Below are 18,973 nucleotides of genomic sequence, written 5' to 3' on the forward strand. Positions count from 1 at the left end.
GTCATGGGGTGTCGCTGTTTCTCCATATAAAGATACATTTTTAGAATGTGTCGTGTCTCAAATTGTTAGAGATATAATTTCACACAGTGCAAGAGATGACATCTCTTAACACAACATATTAACTGATAATGTACATCACATTTTGCATGATAGAACAAGGCAAGCATACAATACAACAGTGCCATCTCCTTTATTTGAAATCTAAATTTCGGTGAGCAAATACATTTCCATTTTACCGCATGTTTGGGAATACAAAATCTCTAATTAGGTGTGTATAATAGAAGAATCTGCAGCATCGGCCCCATTGTGGCAGCAAATGGGGTGTGCTTATCAAAGCATTTTAATTTTTAATTAAACTGTCATTGTAAGAGCCGCAGGTTTTTCCTTTGGGAAGAATAGCAGTTCTTAGCTTACTGTGATGGAGTCTTCTCTGCTCAGCTCAAACAAGAACACAGCTGCGTGGATTTAAATAGAACACGTTTTAAACACCTGGCTGTTTATGAGCTCAGTTATCCAGTAATGCTCTTTACAGGCATGTATTATTATTATTATTATTTATTTTTTTAGCAGACATGTACAGCTGAACATGTGTTTAAGTCTCGTTGTTAATATTAGAGAATCGCACAATAAATACATATATCTGAGCTGGGTCATTTTGTTATTTATTTTAAAAATATTTAACTCCACAAACTTCATCAATCCAGATCCAAAATAAAATGCAGTATTTTTTTCAAACTTTTGTGGTGGGTGTGTGCTGAGGTCCTCCCAACAGATTTAGACTGACACAAGATGTGACAAAGCTAATACAGATACCCAGTGAATCTTTCTGACATGACAGATGAAACAACAGGAATGTATGTGAACGATTTAATATACCACAGGTTACTAAGCAAGGAACTTCTGTGTTAGAACTGCTCTTATCTTTGATCCAATTTATTTAATTAGTGTATAACCTGCCAGGGCAATATTTGGGCTTATGTATATAGCAGTTGCCTATTGTATTATATTATACTGTAATCACATGTTTTTCTGGCACACAGGAACGAAATAATAGTCTGACTGACTCCCGAGGTCTGAGTGCCAGCCATACTGACCTGGCGCAGTGAGGACCGTGGACTCACGGATTCTGGGATCTGGATGGAATGGAGACTTTTCACATGAAAGTTCAGAAACAGCGGGAAGACATTGAATCCAGAGATCACCACCTGCAAGGGGACTGCAATTTTAAAGTCATTTAAAAAAAAAACAACAACAAAAAAAAAACACACCTAACAGTGACTTGTGGAATTATATATAAAAAGTAGTTGGCCGAGGTATACTGTAACTATGTCTTTCATTGCACTTTGACAACAATCGTTTTGCTGGTTACGGGCAGTGATTTTGTTCATATCCTAGCATTTCTAATGACAATATTTTTTTTTTTTAAAGGAACCAAATTGAAAAGCAGCACAAAATGCACTTACACCAGTCCAAATCTACAGTAAATAGCTGCAATTTAAAACAGCATAAAAGACTCAGGAGTTGTATGGGTTAGAGCTGTGTAGGTTTGTAAGGCTGATGTTAGCAGTTGTTGTTGTTTTGTTTATTGAAGTGTGTGATCAGTGCTGGCTTTCTGCTTCTGATCCATTGTTTTTTTTTTTGTTTTTTTTCTAAACCTAAGCAATTGTTAACAAACTGTTCTGACATGCACTGAAATGATGAAAGAAGCGAATCAGTGGTTACCCCTGGTCATTTGGCTCCGTTAACTCTCAATGTCTTGCCTAGTTGATAATCCCCAGTTATTGATCTTGTATCCAGATATATGTGTTCAAATGTATTGTTACAAAGCTATTTTTATTATACAAAGGAAACATGTCGGCTATTATAACGTATGCTGCTGGTTTCACAGAACTCTGTTCTAACCTTCCTGAAGTTACCTTACGCAAGGTCCAAGACTAGTGCTAATCAGGGTCTGTGAAACTAGTCGATAAACTGCAGCGGTGTAATTGTGTGCTCTTTTTAATATAAATCTGTGTGTGTTAGAAAACAAGTGCAGCTATCATGCTTAACAAAGCTGGGTGATTGCAAGCAAAACAAACTGCTAGCTATGTTTTAATAGAAGCAGCCATTCTTGTTTGTAACAATACAAATAGAGATGTTATATGCTGTTGGTAAGGAACTGCTCATTAGCATACAGTATGACAAGGCACCTGTTTCTATATAGGATCCTGTTATTTTCTAATGTGTATCACTGTATAGAAAATGGTTTTATATTTGTATTCTTGTATTTGAGTGTCTGTCAGGGTTAGTTGCATGCATAGTTGTGACTGTGTACCATCATCACCAGTTTTTAATCCACAAGTAATGAAGAGTCTCATTGTAAGGAATAGTCCACAAGCCTGCATAACTCAGGCAGTGCACTGTTTACTTATGGTCATCCTGCAACCCCTGTTCCACTCTGCTTTACTCATTTGATCATTAAAATGATCAGCTTCTGTGGTTTTTATTAATTTATTATTTTAAAAGTAGTACATACAAAACAAAAAAAAACAAAATTGTACTTTTTTTTTACAGCATTGTTTTAAAACTATAACATGTTGCTACTAGATAACTAATTTGCATTTTAGCTTCTAGGCTGGTTTCACAGACCATGATCGGCATGAATCATGGATTTCCTTACCTTGTGCCGATACAGTCCAAGATTAGTACTGATTGGGGTCTTTGAAATCAGCCTGTGTATTTTTTAGTGTTTAGTGTGATACTGTAATGATAAGTAACTAAAGTTAGGCTTCATTTCTGTGCCGTTTACTTTTTAGTTATAGTTTTGTACAGCTTTGAATAAGTGTCACTATTGCTTTAAGGATATCCGTCCGTACCCATGATTCTCTGGTTCTGTATCTAGAGGTAGTTCTTTAGCAATATATCCAACAATTACGATGCTGCTAATGGGTGTGGGTGCCTTTTCTATCGCAGGGAGTCTGGCAGTTACCTCATTTAAATAACCCTGCGATAATGTTATATTTCCATACTATTGATTGGTGGCTATTATCCTTCTGAATAGTTAGACCAGGAATAACTCTCCAGAAAGTGATGTTTAGCAGCCCTATAAGAAATGTAATGGCATTAAAAAGATTTGCATGCAGTTTCAGTAATAGCTGTAAAATGCTATTTAGGAGTAACGGTTGAAAGAACCATCAGAGTGGTAATAAATATTTAGCAATAAAACCTTAATCCAATGTGGTTAGAACTGTAAGCCCTTCCTAGAGTTGGATTGTTACAGTAGAGCCCTGTTATAATGCTAAGAGATATGAAAACCTTCTCAAATTCTCAGAAGTTAGTAAGATGAATATTATTACATAACTATATACTGTACAAATACACTATATCAAGCCTTACTGTTTATTTCACATCTTTAGCATCTTTTGTACTAGCTGTTACATAGTGATTTGGATTTGTTTTTAAATGATGTCTGTATTCTGAAACTGACTTCATTTAATGAACTTGATATTATTTGGCTGTCTCAAATGTAAACAATCATGTTTTTTGCAGTGGGCTGAACTGCAAGGGAACCGTCTGTATTCTGATGCACTGAGTTCACACAGCAGAGGTGAACTTGATTGTGGTGGCTGGGGTTCACCCTCATCATTAAGGCTGAATGCAGTTCCTGCCGTGAATATCCAATGGCAAAACAAGCTTAAGGATATTTCAACTGATGTTTATTAGCATAAGAAATAGCTGTAAAGTGTAGACAGGAGACAATGAATGTTGACATTGGGGTGTGGAAGTAGGAATGAAATGCTGGGTAATGACGAACATCTCCTGATGTTTACAATGGCTGTATGTTTCCTTACATTAGTGGTGTAAAGAACAGGAGGAATAAGTGCTGGGTATAAGCAGTCGTCTACAAACAGGCCTACTGCCACCTAAAGGTCAATGAATGTTACTACACAACACATACTGAGAGTCTGCAGTCATCTGTTGATGAAAAGCTCAAAAGTATAAAATGATTTAAAAAATAAATAAATAATTGTACATCAACTCCAAAAACGCATATATCAGGACATTGCACAGAAGGAAAATGGAACAGTAGCGTACATGTCTGACTGAAGACAATGTGATCACGTCGAGGTTTTTGTTTGTGTGTTGCTATGATGATCCTTAACCACTTCTTCGGGAAACAGGTTATTGAATTACCACTAAACACCAACTATAATTCTTTGACTGCTTAACGGAAGATCCAGTTTTTAACATGACATTTTTAATCATTGCAGTACTTGGTAATACCTTTAATGGATAACAGAATTACCAATTAAAATAATAATACAAAAAAAACGTTTACATTAGCATATATATATATATATATATATATATATATATATATATATATATCTTTTTACATTAGCATACAAAAAATTAATGCACTAAACATTTAGTTCGTCAAAACGGTTTCTTGCTCAAGAAGTAACTCACGGTAAGTAGGTCAAGTTTGGTGGGATGCATGAAATAACTTTTTGAAAGCAAAAGGTTAAACTGCTTGTTTTACAGTACTGTGTGGCTGACCCCTTTTAACATGATTTGCTCTTTACGTGCACTTTAGTTCTTGCTGAACTGGCATTGCATGTGCTGTGCAATGCAGACAGCATGTGCAGGTCTGGAACACATATCTTCAAGCTTTCTGAAAACTCAAGTGTATACATTTAGAAAGGTGTTGTGGTGACATTGTTTGAACTGTGTTGAAGTATTTATGTTGCAAGTGTACAAAGGAAATATCAAAATAAATTTTTAAAAGACATTGAATGCTTACTGTAGTATTCTGTATCCCTGCTGTCCTTTTTTAACTGTATATTCTACATGTGCTACATCTTCTTTTGGTTCTTTTTTTCTTTTGGGAAATAAAAGATTTTTTTAAATACAACTAAAGATATGTTATAGATCCAAAATACTTCCTGCTTAGTGGTACACAACCACATGTGTGCTGTATGTCATATGGTTTGAACTATTGCATTTATTTTTATTTGTTCTTTATTTTGGAAAAATTATTTCAATACCATTTTGGTTATTAAAAACAAATTCAATTGTTTAAAAAAAATAAAAAAAGAATTCAGTTTAAAATTACAATGCAAACAACATTACATTTTTGCTTGATTTTGGAAAGTTGTTTAACATGCTAGAATAATTGTAGATTTCCTTCCATAGTTAAACAGCACATTTTTGGGGATAAAGAATTAAAATGTATTCATCATCTTTGTAGAACACCCTAAGACACATACAGTACTGGAAGCGCTGCCGGACCTGCCTGTCTGTGCAGCCTTATTTTGGCATAAAGCAGCGTCCACTGGCTTACCCTCTACATCTAAGACCTAGAACTCACAACAGTAAGATGCACAGTATTTTCACATTAATAAATTGTATCTTTGCATGCATGTTCCAGGTAGCATGTTCATGAAACAGAACCGAGATCCAAAAGAGAGCTTCTCTAACCCAAACTAGAATGCACGTCAATAAAAAGTGCGCATGGCTCATGCATTCGGGCACCTAAGCCACGTCACTGGAAAAAAATAACCATGGAGGCTTTTGACGGGAGCCACTGCTGTCCCACAACAAGGTCATTTTAAGCCTGAGTAAAGCCCCCTCCAAAGGCTACGATGCAGGCTCTTCCTTTACGCCTCGGACTCCATCTATGCTGACAGTGTAGTAGCAGAAGGACTGCGGGAGATGCGGAGCGAACACCACCTCCATAGTGCGGACAACACTGCCCAGGTGCCAGGGCTGAGCCGCGAGCCCCGGCAACCACTCCTGCAGCGAGAACCGAGTCCGGCTCACCATCAGTCTGATCAGCAGCTGGTTGGACCACGTGATCCCCAAAGTTGGCAACACCTTCTTGTCCAGTAACCTGTTCAATATAACTCAAACTATATAAACACAACTTACTACAAAGGGAGTCTAAATATTGAGCTGATCACAAATCTATTTGGACTTTTAAGGGAAAGGAAAAATAATTGAGGTGACCTCCTCCTTACACCTACTTATACTGCCTTGGTGTAAGGCATTAGCAATGACCTGGCCCAGTCTGCTCCCCCTTAGTGAATTCTGACTGACAGTCAGCAAGCTAAAATGAAGTCTTCTGACAAAACTTTCAGAATCATCGCTTCAGGGGGTGCTTTGCTGTTAACCAGCAATGGTCAGTGGTTATTTCTAGGCAGTATCTTCCCTAGTCATTCAAAGGTTATGTGAAGGACAATCTTAAGGATTTATTTGCAAATCCTTTGTTCCTATCAGGGAATATGTGTGCTTTGCTCCACTACACCAAGATAAAATAGTCTCATCTGCCACTCACAGTTGCATATAACTACCGCCATCTCCTTCATCAGCATTATCAGGCGCTGGAAAGGAGACAGCTGGCACCAGCCCATTAAGATACTTGAATCTAAATTCTACTGAGGCCATTAGATGGATTTAAAATGCATTTGAACAATCCAATCATAACTGGGGTATTACAGCGCAATCAACAGGGATGGTTTGTGATTGCAATAGACATATATTAGGTTTGCTTTTTGACATTGCTGTACAATATAATAGCTGTTTATCCAAGGCAGCACTGCTATGTGCAACAATGCATTAAATTAAAAAAAAAAACACTTTGAAAAAAGTTTAATGAACATTCCACGAGAAATCTCTGGACCCTGGAATCCAAACAGTAAAGCAATTCAAACAGATCACTGCTCTCAGGACTTGACAGCCCGGCTGATTCTGCTGCTGTAAGTACAAGCACAGTAGCCAGCTTACAAAGAGAACGCACTTACCCAAAATTGCTCTGTACCAAATCAAAGTCACCGACTGCATCTGCAACCTAAAAACAAACAAGTCAGCACAACAGGCAGAGCACCCTGCACTTCAGGTCAATGTAGAATGGTATTAAAAAAAAAATGTAATAAATAAAAAGATACAAATAAGAGTGTTGGCGGCATTTTCTATGCAGGACACTACCTGATTAACACAGACAATGGGTGTCTTGAATCTGTGGCTCAGGCTGTGAAGGGTGGCTCCAAATGCTAGCAGATGCTTGGCTCTCAGGAGCGCATCCTTGGCTTCAAATTCACAGCGGAACAGAGCTGCTATAGAATCAACCACGACCAGGCGCACCAGCCCTCTGGAGAGCAGGATCGGAACCCGCTTCGAGATACAGCTGTTCAGCGAGTCCTGCAACAATGAGGAGGTGGGAAAAAAAAACCTCATAATGAGTCTGCACCTCAATGTAAATCTCATTCTCTCACAAATGGAGTACCTTTCTAAAAGGTATACCTTTAAATCTTCCACTGTTTAGATAGTGGCTGTGCGTCCTGAAAGCCCCCATGAACACCAAATCAATGACCTCTGTTCCTGTCATCAAGCCAATTGCCTCTTTTCAGCAGCATAACCTAAACAATGGATGTTACAAAGCTGAGAGACCCTGGAGTCTCTGTCTGGACTCATGACCAGTAGGAGGGCACTGAAGTGAGGTATACTAACCCCAGACAGTTTTTCTCCCTAACCCATAGGAGATTAAAGACCAGTGCATCCCTTCACCACTCCTGATGATCTTCTACAGATTCTGAGTTAAATGCAGACACTGAGAGCCTTCCCCATGTCACGGTTTCCTCCCGTCTTGACTGGGATACCCCTGCAGATCTACAGCTAGTCAAACCTCATGCCCCTCTTCTAGTATTTTAACTGGCAATATGTATGCAGGGATGGAAATAAGACTCCCCTTGCATTGCAGTTTGATCCATTCCTGGTTTTACCATGAGTTTAATAAGACACAATGGATCTTGTTACCTATACACTGTGACTAATAAACGTAATAAAACCTGAAATGGGCAAAACTGCTATGCAATAGGAGTCTTATTTCCATGCCTGGGTACGCACCCCAGACAAGTAACTCTTACCTTTCCAGACAAGAGACCTACAAATAATTAAAATGTTGATCTACTAGGGGGCGACAGTCCTCCACCGAAAAACAAGTTTACATTCTGAAATAGAAGACAGCACAAAGCTAAAATTATTAAAGAATATCATGTTACCAACCACGTCTCCTGCATGCTCGATATAGATGTTGTCGCAAAATGTTATGCTCTTAACAACATCAGCTGGGACCTCCGGCCTGAGCTTGTGCTGTAGGCTGCTCAGCTGCTGTAAACGCTTGGTTGGGAAAGTATCTTCTGTGCAGATGTAGACAGCGCCTGCAGACAGGAAACAGCTCTCAGCAGTCAGTCTGTTCTTGTTATTGCACTAGTACTGTAAATGTTTAATACAGTTTCACAGCACTGTTCTAATACACAGCATACTAGTAAAACTTTGGATTTCCAGTGTAGGGATGCAACAACCAAGGGTGGGGATAAGACTCCCATTGTAGCAGTTTGATCCATTCCTTGCTACCTATTAACTGTGGTTAACTGTTCATAGGAAAACCTGGAATGGTTGAAACCACTATGCAATACAAGTCTTATTTCCATCCCTGAACAAGTGATATCAGGGCTCCCAAATGGACAAATCAGAGTGCACATACACACTTCAGATGTAGTGGCTGCATAGTTTTCCAGCATGGAGAAATTTAGGAGCAACAGAGTTTGAAGAAAAACATAATTATTTAAACAATAATAAATAAATAAATAAAACACATCTGCAGACTCTAGAATGGAAGTGTGAAATCATATTCAAATGTGAACACTATTTTAATGTGGACTGTATGTTTTGAATGATGTGTTTGCGTTGGGCTTACCTGCCTCCAGGCCACCATATTTCCGGGGGTACTGCACTGACAAGCAGAGCTGCATGCAGATCTGGGTCTTGCCGGCTGAGCTCTCCCCAGCTATCTCTACGATACCCAGCAGGGGGATGCCGCCCCTCAGCAGAGAGTCCAGGACAGGGCAGCCCAGACTCAGCTTCTGGTGCTGTTCCAGAAAGGGGCATTCTCCCCGATACAGCTGCAGCGCTGACAAAACAGAATGCAATTTTACCGCAGGAACAGAAGACTGTCTAGTTTCTGTAGGTGTGCTGTATATATATTATAAATCACGTGTGGGAAATCAGCCAATCCAGTATTTTGTGGTCAGAGTGACTTTCTTTGCTCACGATACCTGTCACTGCTGGGTCTGTCTGTACAGCAGCAGCCACTGTTTTCTGCAAGTGATGCACATCCGCGTGAGACAGCTTGGTCAGTCTCTGCAAGTCGGGACCAGACAGACTCAAAACCTCCCGGAATGTTTTCACATTTGCTAGAAACACACATGGGAAAACGTTACGTGAAAGTGTGCTGAATTACTGTCAAACAAACACGTATTACATTATCAATTGATAAGCAAACCGTATTTGTGAATTTCACTGTATAAGGCCACCGTGTAAATACAAGCGGGGGAAGCCGTAAACATTTATTACGTACCTCTCTTAACAGCGTGTACCACTTTAGGGTTCAGCTCTACCTGATCCCAGTCCATTCTTTGCACTACTGCAACTACACCCGGTTTTGTTTCTGTATTTCCATTTAGCAGAGAAAAGCAACCCAGACTGCTTCTGCCAAACCTGTTTTCTACTTCCAAAACATCCCGCCTTTGTGGAGACTCTTCCACTCCGTACAGGTTAAAGGGGAGTTAAACAAATACTGCTTCATTAAAACAAAAGAATGTCGTGTTACAAAACAAAGCGTAAATAAATGCAAAACATTCAAATCGATATTATTTGCTGAATTGATAATGTTCTTCCAAGTTAAAATCAAATACAGCATATGTTCTTTGAAGAAGAATGTGACTTCCCCTCTTCAGAAAAAAACATGGTAAAGTCTGTCCGTGGTTCTTCTATTTTAAGGCGGTGCATTATGACAAGCCACCAAGGACTGGGTCTAGAACTCCAAACAAAGATAGGAATTGGTTGTTGATCTGTCAATCAATAAAATGGTCACGTTTTTGGGGAGTGAGCCCTGTTTGTTTTTTCAATTGGCCCGAGACGCTGGCAGTTTGCAAGCGTTGTGAGGTGTGGGAGGTGGCGAGTGACTTTTGCTAAAAAAAAAATGTCCTCCGTGCCTGATGGCAAAAAGCTGGTCCGCAGTCCGAGCGGACTTCGTATGATACCGGAGAACGGAGCCTTCAGCAGCCCCTTCTCGCTGGACGAGCCGCAGTGGGTGCCAGACAAAGAGGTGAGGCTTGCCCCGGAGAGAGGGTTGTGGAGTTGAGTGCATACGCCGACGCGCAGAATCAGGTGGCCACGTATTATGTCTGTGTTTTTGTAGCTGGTGGAGATGACCCGTCCCTTAAAAAACAAACCCCAGCAAACAAGATCAAATATGTGCTCGTTTGAAGGTTTATATGCATTTTTCGTCATGATGAAGCGTATTTTATTTTACTGTTTGGTAAAGACCTGAACAGTGTAGTCGTATACCTGACACACGCACAGGGTATTAATGATATGTTTTTTTTATAATAAACGTAGTGTACATGAATGCTTTTACTGTGACTAAACATTAACAGTACGAAGCAAGTGGTTTATAAGATAAAAGCGCCCTTAAGTTCAGCAATGCAAAAACGTTTGTTGTTCACAGAACGAACGAACACAAAAGTCCCAGCTGACAGTGATAAGTTTTTAACATTGCAAGACATACATGCACGTTGCTGTGTAGGGAAACAAGTCTGATGTTGTTATATGTTGGTTTGTAACTTCACCAAAGAAGACTTCCATACATCTAATTTACAAGCACAACTATTTAAGGGAATGGTGAGTGTCCTAAACCGTGCATGGGTGTGGCAAACTTTTAAGCAAATTTAGGACTTGTTGGCATGTCGTCACTCACTCAGAACATTGCGCAATAATTGGATCACCACGTATTATTTATTTGCTGCCTTTGTCGTAAATATTCCTTTATAATGAACCATGTGTTTTTTTTCGCCAGTAGTTCACACTTCAAAAATGTACTTTAGTGGGTTGCTAAACTGAACAATAGTCTTTCTCGCGTCCTTTTGTTTTAGTTCTAGTACGTATATGGAAACACATTTAAACAGTAAGTCAATGCAGAAAGTGACATATTATCAATGTGAACAGTGTCTCTAAGCTGATTGGCTTAAAGGGTTTAGCGATGAAATGCTAGTGTAGCACATGTTGCACCCCTGCTGTGACTCGGACTTCAGTAACTGTCTGCTGCTACTGTGCAATATGATGGGTAATTCGTTTGTTTAGCTGTTTATTTTTTGATTGACACATCTCTCCTTGATGCTATTTTAATTTTCAGTACCTGCAAGACAACCATTTTGTTGCTGTTGTTTTTATAGTTAAGATACAGTCCCTAAAGTCTGGTTGTAAATAATATTGTATAATACAGACTCTGTTCTAGACAGCTGGTTTGGGGATATTTTAAAAATCTATAACGGTGTGCTTCAGCTGTCCAAGTATTGCCTCAAAATAACTTGCTGAAGAAAAGTTCTTCAGTGGTGTTAGGGACTCAGGAGTTTTTGGCATTAAAATAGGCAACAGACCTTGACATTTTCCCTGTGGGTGTGATGCAGTGAAAGTTATTGTTCAGAAAACAGACAACAGGATATTGTTCTGAATACAGACAACTGGAATGTCAAGACTGTCTGTCCTGAAATCCAGCACAGGAAGATGAATACATTGTTTCCATTAAGCTTGTGTTCTGTGCTATTTCATTTCATACTTTGCATAGCTCCTCAAATTGCAAAACAAACACTGTTTGATCCTGACATTTCTCATTGTGTACCAGCGGGTGCATTACATAACAAGTACATGTTTACGTTTTGCTAGGACAGTTTCATCTGTCAGATGGAGTCAGTCAGGCAATGGTTTTGTTTGACTGACAGTGTTGATCATGTCTGGGGTTGTTAGTGACAGTGACAAGTCCTGCATGTGCATTTGAAAGGCAGGTTATCACGACTGTTGTCAAAACAAAGCTTTATACAGGATCTGCTCTTGGTTGTAATAAAGGAAAACCAGGATGTGTTGCGTGACTTTTCCACTGTAATGTGGCAGTGAAATGGTAAACACCCTTGTTTTTCTCCTAAAATGTGCTGTAATGCTGCCATGTGATAGGAAGCTAGTATCTGCTGCCAGATGTCCACAGCTTCAGAGCACTGCAGTCCAGTCATGTGGGGAGGGGGATCCACATGGCCCTATGGGTGTTGAGCCTGTTTATTGAAATGAGGCTGCTTAATAAAAAATTTAAAAAAATGTTTTCAAAGCTTTTTTTGATGGAAATGTTTATTATAAGATTTTTTTTTTTTTGACAATTGAAATTTAAAAATGTTTGTATATCTTTGACTTTGTCTAGTGCCCAAGATGTATGCAGTGCGACACAAAGTTTGACTTTCTTACAAGGAAGGTAAGATAATGTCAGCCACTGCCATGTATTAAAAAAAATCAACCTGTATTTATGTACATATTCATCCATACAGTTTTTTTTTTTGTTTCTATGCATTTAAATAAATCCAAATCTTTAAAATGAATGCTATGAAGCGATTTGTCAGCACTGTGTTTGACATGCTGTATGTTAATGCAACACATTTTAAAAAGATGTACGAGAGTGCTTATGGAGTGACCTCTTATGGTGTGACTCATCAATCCAGACCAGTAGGAATGTTCACCTTGCATTTGTGTGTCTGCAGTGTCTAACACATTGACTAACATGCTGAAGACCTGCCTTGATTTCATTACTTTTGTTTAATTTTTCAATCCTACTTTTTGAGCTTTGTATGTTTGCCCCTTATTGCCCCAAATCATATAGAATGTTGTTGTAGCTGTAATATAGGTGCCTGATATCTGTGGATTCTACTGTTGTGTTTTTTTTTCTATGTAATTTTTTAAATAAAATACATTCTACTGACTTGATTATAATAGCATTTATTTTCTTTGGCAGCATCACTGTAGGCGCTGTGGGAAGTGTTTCTGTGACAAGTGCTGCAGTAAGAAAGTGCTTCTCCCTCGGATGTGCTTTGTGGACCCGGTCCGACAGTGTGCAGAATGCAGCCTCGTCTCACAGAAGGAGATGGAGTTCTACGACAAGCAGATCAAAGTGCTCACGAACGGTAAGAATGGCTGAACGCAGGCTGGGGCTCCTACAGGTGTCAGTATTGTGAATTTGTATTTCTCTCCTGCTGCAGTGACATGAAGATGATCTTGTGTAAAGCGGCCAGGTTTCTCTCAAAGTGTATGCTGACTGTGTAATGATTGTGTGCCTCTTAGGAGGGTTCCTGTTAAGCTATTGCTTTACTGAACATCTTGTGGGGAGAAACTGATCCCCCACATATTATCTCATCCTTACTCTGTTCTTTTTCTCTGATTCAGAGACACAGTACATTTCCAGTTGACATTAACCAATTCCCTCTTTTTCATCTGTTTTTTCATTTTTAATGTTTTTATTTTTAAATGAACACTGACTTGCATTTCTTCTACCATGACTAGGTATTCCTGCACATAGGGTTGGCATTACGTTTCTTTACTCTCTTTACTACCCCGAGTATTAAGACATTGAGAGACTTATAGTTGAAACATTTGTCATTGAACTTAGCAAGTTTGGCACTATTTAGTTATGGATGATACACATAAATGAACACTGAGTTTGTGCAAAGTAAATAAATGAAACTGGGCTGGGATCCTGGCAGTGCAGCATGGCACAATGTACTGCAATCATAAACTTTGTCCTGATTTATACTTTTAGTTGTTGTATTGATGTAATTATTAAATACTTTGTAATCCAATGTTTCTGGAAACTAAAGTTTCTTAATGTCGCTAGCAAATGCTTTCTACAAAAGCAATCTACAGCGTAAAAAACGTATTACATTTCTGTTTGATCCCTAAGGAACACAGCACATGAAGATAAGCTGATTTTTGGAGCCAATTTATTTTGTTTTTTGCCAACTAAACAAAGGTTTATTTTTTGTTATGAATGACGCTTAATGGAAAGTACACATGCCTGTAGGTTTTACAGCCTTCAGAACTGTCAAATCAATTTACTGGCTCCGTGGAGGGGTGAACTTTAGAGGCTGAGTGCTCTGATAAGACCTTTTAAAATGACAAGCCTTCTGGCTACAGTTTCAAAGTGCATATTTGTTGGACAGAAACCGTTTTCCAAAGGCTTTTCTGACCTGCTTGGAATCCAGTAGAATCAGGGTTTGGCCTAGTGGTTCCCATTAACCATGCTGAGACCCTCAGTTACTATACATGCTTACTGCATTACCTTAGCCAAGAGGCTTCTGGGTCCTCATGCTTAATTACGGTACTGTAAGTGGTAATGCCAGCTGGGGTTTGTGGACCACCTGTTCAATAAAGAAGTCCTTATATTTTGGAGGGTCAGTTGTATCTTCTCTGGTTGTCCTGTTACTGTCTTGTTTTCCCGTTTCAAAGGTGCCACTTTTACTGTGACTTTGGGCACCTCGGAGAAATCGGAATCCATGGTCTGTCGGCTGTCTAACAACCACAGGTAAAATACATTTGAAAAATGTAATTTAGTTTTTCACTGCGGAGGGTAATGGGGTTCATATTATGAAAACATTGGGAAATATCCCAGTCCATAAGCGCATCTTGAATATGTTTGGCTATAGTGTTAGAACAAGGATTTTAAGCAGACTTGCTGTAAGTGGGCCGGCAGCTATGCCTGTTTTTTTTTTAATAAATAAATGATGCAATGCAAAACATTGACACTTTACGTTGCAGAGGTGAAGCAATACTTAACCTGATTTCCTTTTTTTTTGTGGTGAGTTGCAATGTTTTTTTTGTATAAACCTGTTGATCTCAAACTCTAAACCTTAACTAATTAAAGAAAACAGGTAATCTGTTCATTTGGGGGGTGAGTAGCTAATATAATGTTGTGCTTTCCACGTGTGTAATATATGTTCTTTGCACTAACAAAACAAAAGGTATTGTTGGCAGCTGATGCAAACTTTGTTTTCCCTCCCAAGTTATTTGTATTGTAACACTATAAAGGTACTGTGTTGTTGTGGTTCCCTCAGGTGGATACATCCTGTATTGCAGCCAGGAAAGCACATTACAATGCCTTTTAATTTGAAAGAAATGGAAAATCTGCTAGAATTATACCTAAACAGATTTGAAAGAAAAACCTTGATCTAACTGTTTAAATTCAGTATATTCATTAAATTGACCTGCAAGAATTACTGTGCCGGGACACATTTTTGATCAGCTTTATTTTTTTTTTTTTGTGCAGTTTGGGTGAGAAAACAGATGTGATGTGTAATTGTTTTTTATTTGCTAAATGAAGGAACTTGTCTGAAATAATGCAATACATATCCAGGATGGAAATAAGACTTCTCGCATAGCTGATTCATTCATCTCAGATCCCTGAGATGAAAACATTACATTACGTGACTGAATCTGCTATGCAATAGTCTTATTTCCATCCCTGAATCCTCATTTGCGTTTAATACAGATCGTACCATTTTGTACTCGTTCTTCATCAGGTATCTCTTTCTCGATGGGGACAGCCACTTCGAAGTTGAGCTCTCCCGTGTCTCGAGTTTTCAGATCCTAACAGAGGGGTTCGCCCCAGGAGGTAAAGCATGGTACACCCTGTTAATAAAACTCTCTTTATTGTATGAAGGGTGGATAGCTCACCCACTGCTACCTTTTCAGACAGATTGTTTTCATAATTCATTGAAAGACCCTTTTCTTCTGGCTTTTTTTTTTATTTCTGTTTTAAGTTACATTTTCTGGTTTACTGAATCCATAATTACTACTTTCATATAAATCATTTTATTTTTATTTTGTTTTAATGTATTTTTCAAAAGGATTTCATTTTTAATTTCTATTGTATTGGTCTTGAATGTAATTCTAAGCAGTTTTCAGAGTGATTTCACTTTAGTTGTGGGTTTCCCAGTAATAAGCACAGTACATTTTATTTAAGATAAAAATTGACGATATAATAGCTTGCAAATTGAATTGGGGTCTGCATGAAAATGTATACAAGGCTACAAAATATGACAATTCTGCTGTCGGATACAAACCGTGCATCCTGTAATTTCCTGATTTGACTCCCCTTGGACTAATCCTTCTTTCTCACTGTCTTGGGCCTGCCTGTCTTCTCTGCAGAAAAAGATATTCACACTTACACCAGCCTGCTGGAGAGTCAATATATTACTGAAGGTCAGCCGTGCCATTGTGAGCTGTAACCCCTCGCCATGCTGCCTCCTAGTCCTTCCATCTCATTGCTTTAACGAGATTGTCTGGCCTTTACAGCGTGCTGGTTGTGCAAGTTGAGAGGGGATGAAAGCAAGCATATTGAGCTCCACTCTTGATCTGTCATTCCCGTGCCGCTTGGGGTCTCCGCTACGTGACCTAGGAGCTCCAAATTATTGATTACCCGTTAATTAGTAAGGAATCATTCCTGCAACATTTAAAATAGCGTGTCTTGGTCCTTGGGAGCACATAGCAATAGTTTGTGTTGTCTTGCGTATTTTGATTGGATTAATGCAGTTGATCCTCAGATAAGAATCCCATGTGGTTAACATCCACACTGTTCAGTTCCAGTTGTTTGCTTTTTTTACTTGGTTACTTTCATCATAAAAACAGAATGGTAAGCAATTCGTAAAGGCAACTCTCAAATAGATTCAGAGACTGGTAGAAAGTAAATCGATTTCAATAAACTATTTCTTAGTAATTCCTGTGATAAAAAACAAAAAAAAAAACAAACTTTTTTTCTAACCTCCTTACCAGAACAGCTTCAGTAGGCTATTTAAATTCATAGTTTTTTCCAATAAATATGAAGTTAATGAAAAAACTGCCAGGTGATTAAATATAAATAATGGATGGTCCTGTGCTAATTTGTAAATTTCCTAATTTTTAAAACTTCTGATCACTACTACAGTGTCCTGTTCAATATACTGAAGCTTTATTATTCTTATTATAATATATTTGATTTATAAATAACTCTTCAGCTACTTTGGGCAATCTCATTAAAACTAACCAATGCATGTTGTCTTTTTATCCCTGTGATGTGTTGCTTTTACACACTTTAGAACTCAGCAGATGTGTAGTTTTTTTTTGTGTCATTTATATTAAAAACGTATGAATTTGGATGTTTATTTACATGTTATGGTTCTGAACAAAAAAAACCCAAAAAAATCGGTGAATACAAAAAGTGTTGTGTAAGAAGTTTTAAATATAAAAAGACACGATCCTGTTGCTACTTATCATTTTTGTTTATAGTTACTTAATCTCCATGCATACCCTTTAAGTGAATTTGTTACCTTCTGTACAGTAAGTATTCAACTCCTCACTTCTTTTTTTTTTTTTTTTTTCACCTTTTGTAGACACAGCTACAGACCTGACTTCTGTTTGGTATCCCATTCCTTTTAGTTGAATTATGCATGCTTTGATTATTTCATAAAATGTCTTGATAACGTGAGCTGGTCATTTGTGTGTTAAACCTAATTTTACAGGCCTGGCTTCAGTTTTGTAGAACTTGAACTACAAAACTGTGAATACTTCTTGTGTTAAATGATGTAAAGAAATCGGTTTGTTAGAATGTTTCTGTTCACTTTTAATCCTGTATTTTGTACTGGTTTCTGAATCCTGTGTAGGGGGTAACACTCGTGCCAGTGGCATGCTGCTTCAGTATAAAGCAGTAGGATCCCAGGATCTGCAGCAACTCAAGCTGAATGCCAGAGAAGATAACAAGACTGCCTCAGCCTGGCTAGTAGCAATGCATAAGGTATGTTTTTTTATTTTGATTTTATTGAATCACTGAATTGAGTGATCACGATCTTCTGTTTTAATACAGTAAGTCTGTGGCAGAGCTGGTATTTGAAACCAGGATCGTATTCATTTGTTCTAACCACTGGAACCAGTCCACCTCAGCAGAACTATTGAAAAATACTTGCCTCAAACAAAAACCCACTTTCATTTTTGTTTTTGTTTTTTAAATTGTGATGTTCTGAAGAGGCAACACTAAGTAAATGTCAAATGTTTATTTTTGCTGCATTTAATAATTTTGTCTTCCTGTAGGCTGCAAAACTTCTGTATGAATCACGGGACCAGTGACAGCTGAGATGCGGATATATTGACATGAAGACGAAGGCTGCTCAAGTATTACATTGTTTCTAGTCTGACACGTATTTTGAAAATGCCTCTATTTGCTTTTTTCCACTTCCTTTTATTTACATAATTGATTACTATTGAGTATTCTGGGGATCTAGTGCAATATATACAGTTTATTAATGCTTTAAATGTAGTCTCACGTTTTCAATTTTGTAAAAATATTTGGTTAAATATTACTATTTTAACACTCGTAACGACAGGATACATACCTTTTTTATGCCCCTGCGTTTTTTGTAGCACTTATGTAAACTTCTTTTCCTACATGATAAAGTACACATTTTTGTTAATTGATTAAAGTATTGTAACTCAAAGGAAATATTGCACTGCTAATAACTTTATACAGATTAATTAGATTAGAATACACAGTTTTATTTCCCTGAAAGGGTAGGGAAAGAGAACACAATGCAATGCATTAAAATCAATTATTTGTATACATCCTATGAATATGTAAGGTTCAGTCGTGTACCAATGAGAAAGGTTAAACATTGGGACAAAAGCGCTTGCTGGAAATTCATTCAAATGAGTACGGCCTTTTTGCCTGCATTGTTTGTGATTGTTGAAATCTCATATGTGTCTTCCTAGTTTCCCCAACTGCAGTCTCCACAGTGTTTTTTACCAAGTTTTGAGTTCTAAAATATTTGGACAAGGGCATGGTTAAGAGGTTTGCCAGTTACGGGTTTGTGGCTTGAGTGAATTGTGTTGCATTGTTTAATGGTTCCTAATCGTGGTCATTAGAGACTGTAAATAGATCTGCTTCACCTGTACAAATGGAGAGCTGTTTTTATTGTGTGTACATCTTTCTTTAATAAAAAAAGGCATTTTAAGTGCCTGCATTTGAGTCTTGTGTTGAGGGCACATTTTTAGTTCTCTTGTTTTAATTGTGCTCTAGGAAACATGAATGAGTTAAATT

At 38.1% G+C, this 18,973-nt stretch overlaps 3 protein-coding genes across 8 annotated transcripts in view; 2 read left to right on the forward strand and 1 right to left on the reverse strand.

Moving 5' to 3' along the window:
• Window positions 1-4,771, forward strand: part of LOC117422572 (kinesin light chain 1-like) — a 35,043-nt gene extending 30,272 nt beyond the window's left edge. For all 5 annotated transcript variants that reach the window (XM_058987960.1, XM_034037728.3, XM_034037729.3 and 2 more), the window contains one exon: window positions 1,041-4,771. In XM_058987960.1, the coding sequence (XP_058843943.1) occupies window positions 1,041-1,106 (66 nt within the window). In that variant the 3' untranslated portion in view covers window positions 1,107-4,771. The remainder of the gene's footprint in view (window positions 1-1,040) is intronic.
• A 528-nt stretch (window positions 4,772-5,299) lies between these two features.
• Window positions 5,300-9,785, reverse strand: LOC117418560 (DNA repair protein XRCC3). The gene is made up of 7 exons (XM_058987963.1): window positions 9,398-9,785; window positions 9,096-9,233; window positions 8,738-8,950; window positions 8,044-8,198; window positions 6,967-7,179; window positions 6,783-6,829; window positions 5,300-5,872 (listed from the first exon to the last, which is right to left on the reverse strand). Exons 1-7 carry the CDS (start codon window positions 9,450-9,452, stop codon window positions 5,620-5,622), a joined length of 1,074 nt encoding a protein of 357 aa, XP_058843946.1. The 5' UTR covers window positions 9,453-9,785; the 3' UTR covers window positions 5,300-5,619.
• A 74-nt stretch (window positions 9,786-9,859) lies between these two features.
• Window positions 9,860-18,901, forward strand: LOC117422349 (zinc finger FYVE domain-containing protein 21-like). 2 transcript variants are annotated; one of them, XM_034037265.3, is made up of 8 exons: window positions 9,860-10,147; window positions 12,287-12,337; window positions 12,872-13,040; window positions 14,359-14,434; window positions 15,429-15,520; window positions 16,057-16,110; window positions 17,547-17,677; window positions 17,971-18,901. In XM_034037265.3, exons 1-8 carry the CDS (start codon window positions 10,022-10,024, stop codon window positions 18,004-18,006), a joined length of 735 nt encoding a protein of 244 aa, XP_033893156.1. In that variant the 5' UTR covers window positions 9,860-10,021; the 3' UTR covers window positions 18,007-18,901. The 2 variants fall into 2 exon arrangements, with proteins under 2 accessions (XP_033893156.1, XP_033893157.1); XM_034037266.3 differs by lacking the exon at window positions 16,057-16,110 and having other exon boundaries at window positions 9,863-10,147.
• Window positions 18,902-18,973: the final 72 nt, after the last annotated feature.

The sequence above is a fragment of the Acipenser ruthenus genome, chromosome 15, assembly GCF_902713425.1.
Source record: "Acipenser ruthenus chromosome 15, fAciRut3.2 maternal haplotype, whole genome shotgun sequence".
NCBI classification, from domain to species: domain Eukaryota; kingdom Metazoa; phylum Chordata; class Actinopteri; order Acipenseriformes; family Acipenseridae; genus Acipenser; species Acipenser ruthenus.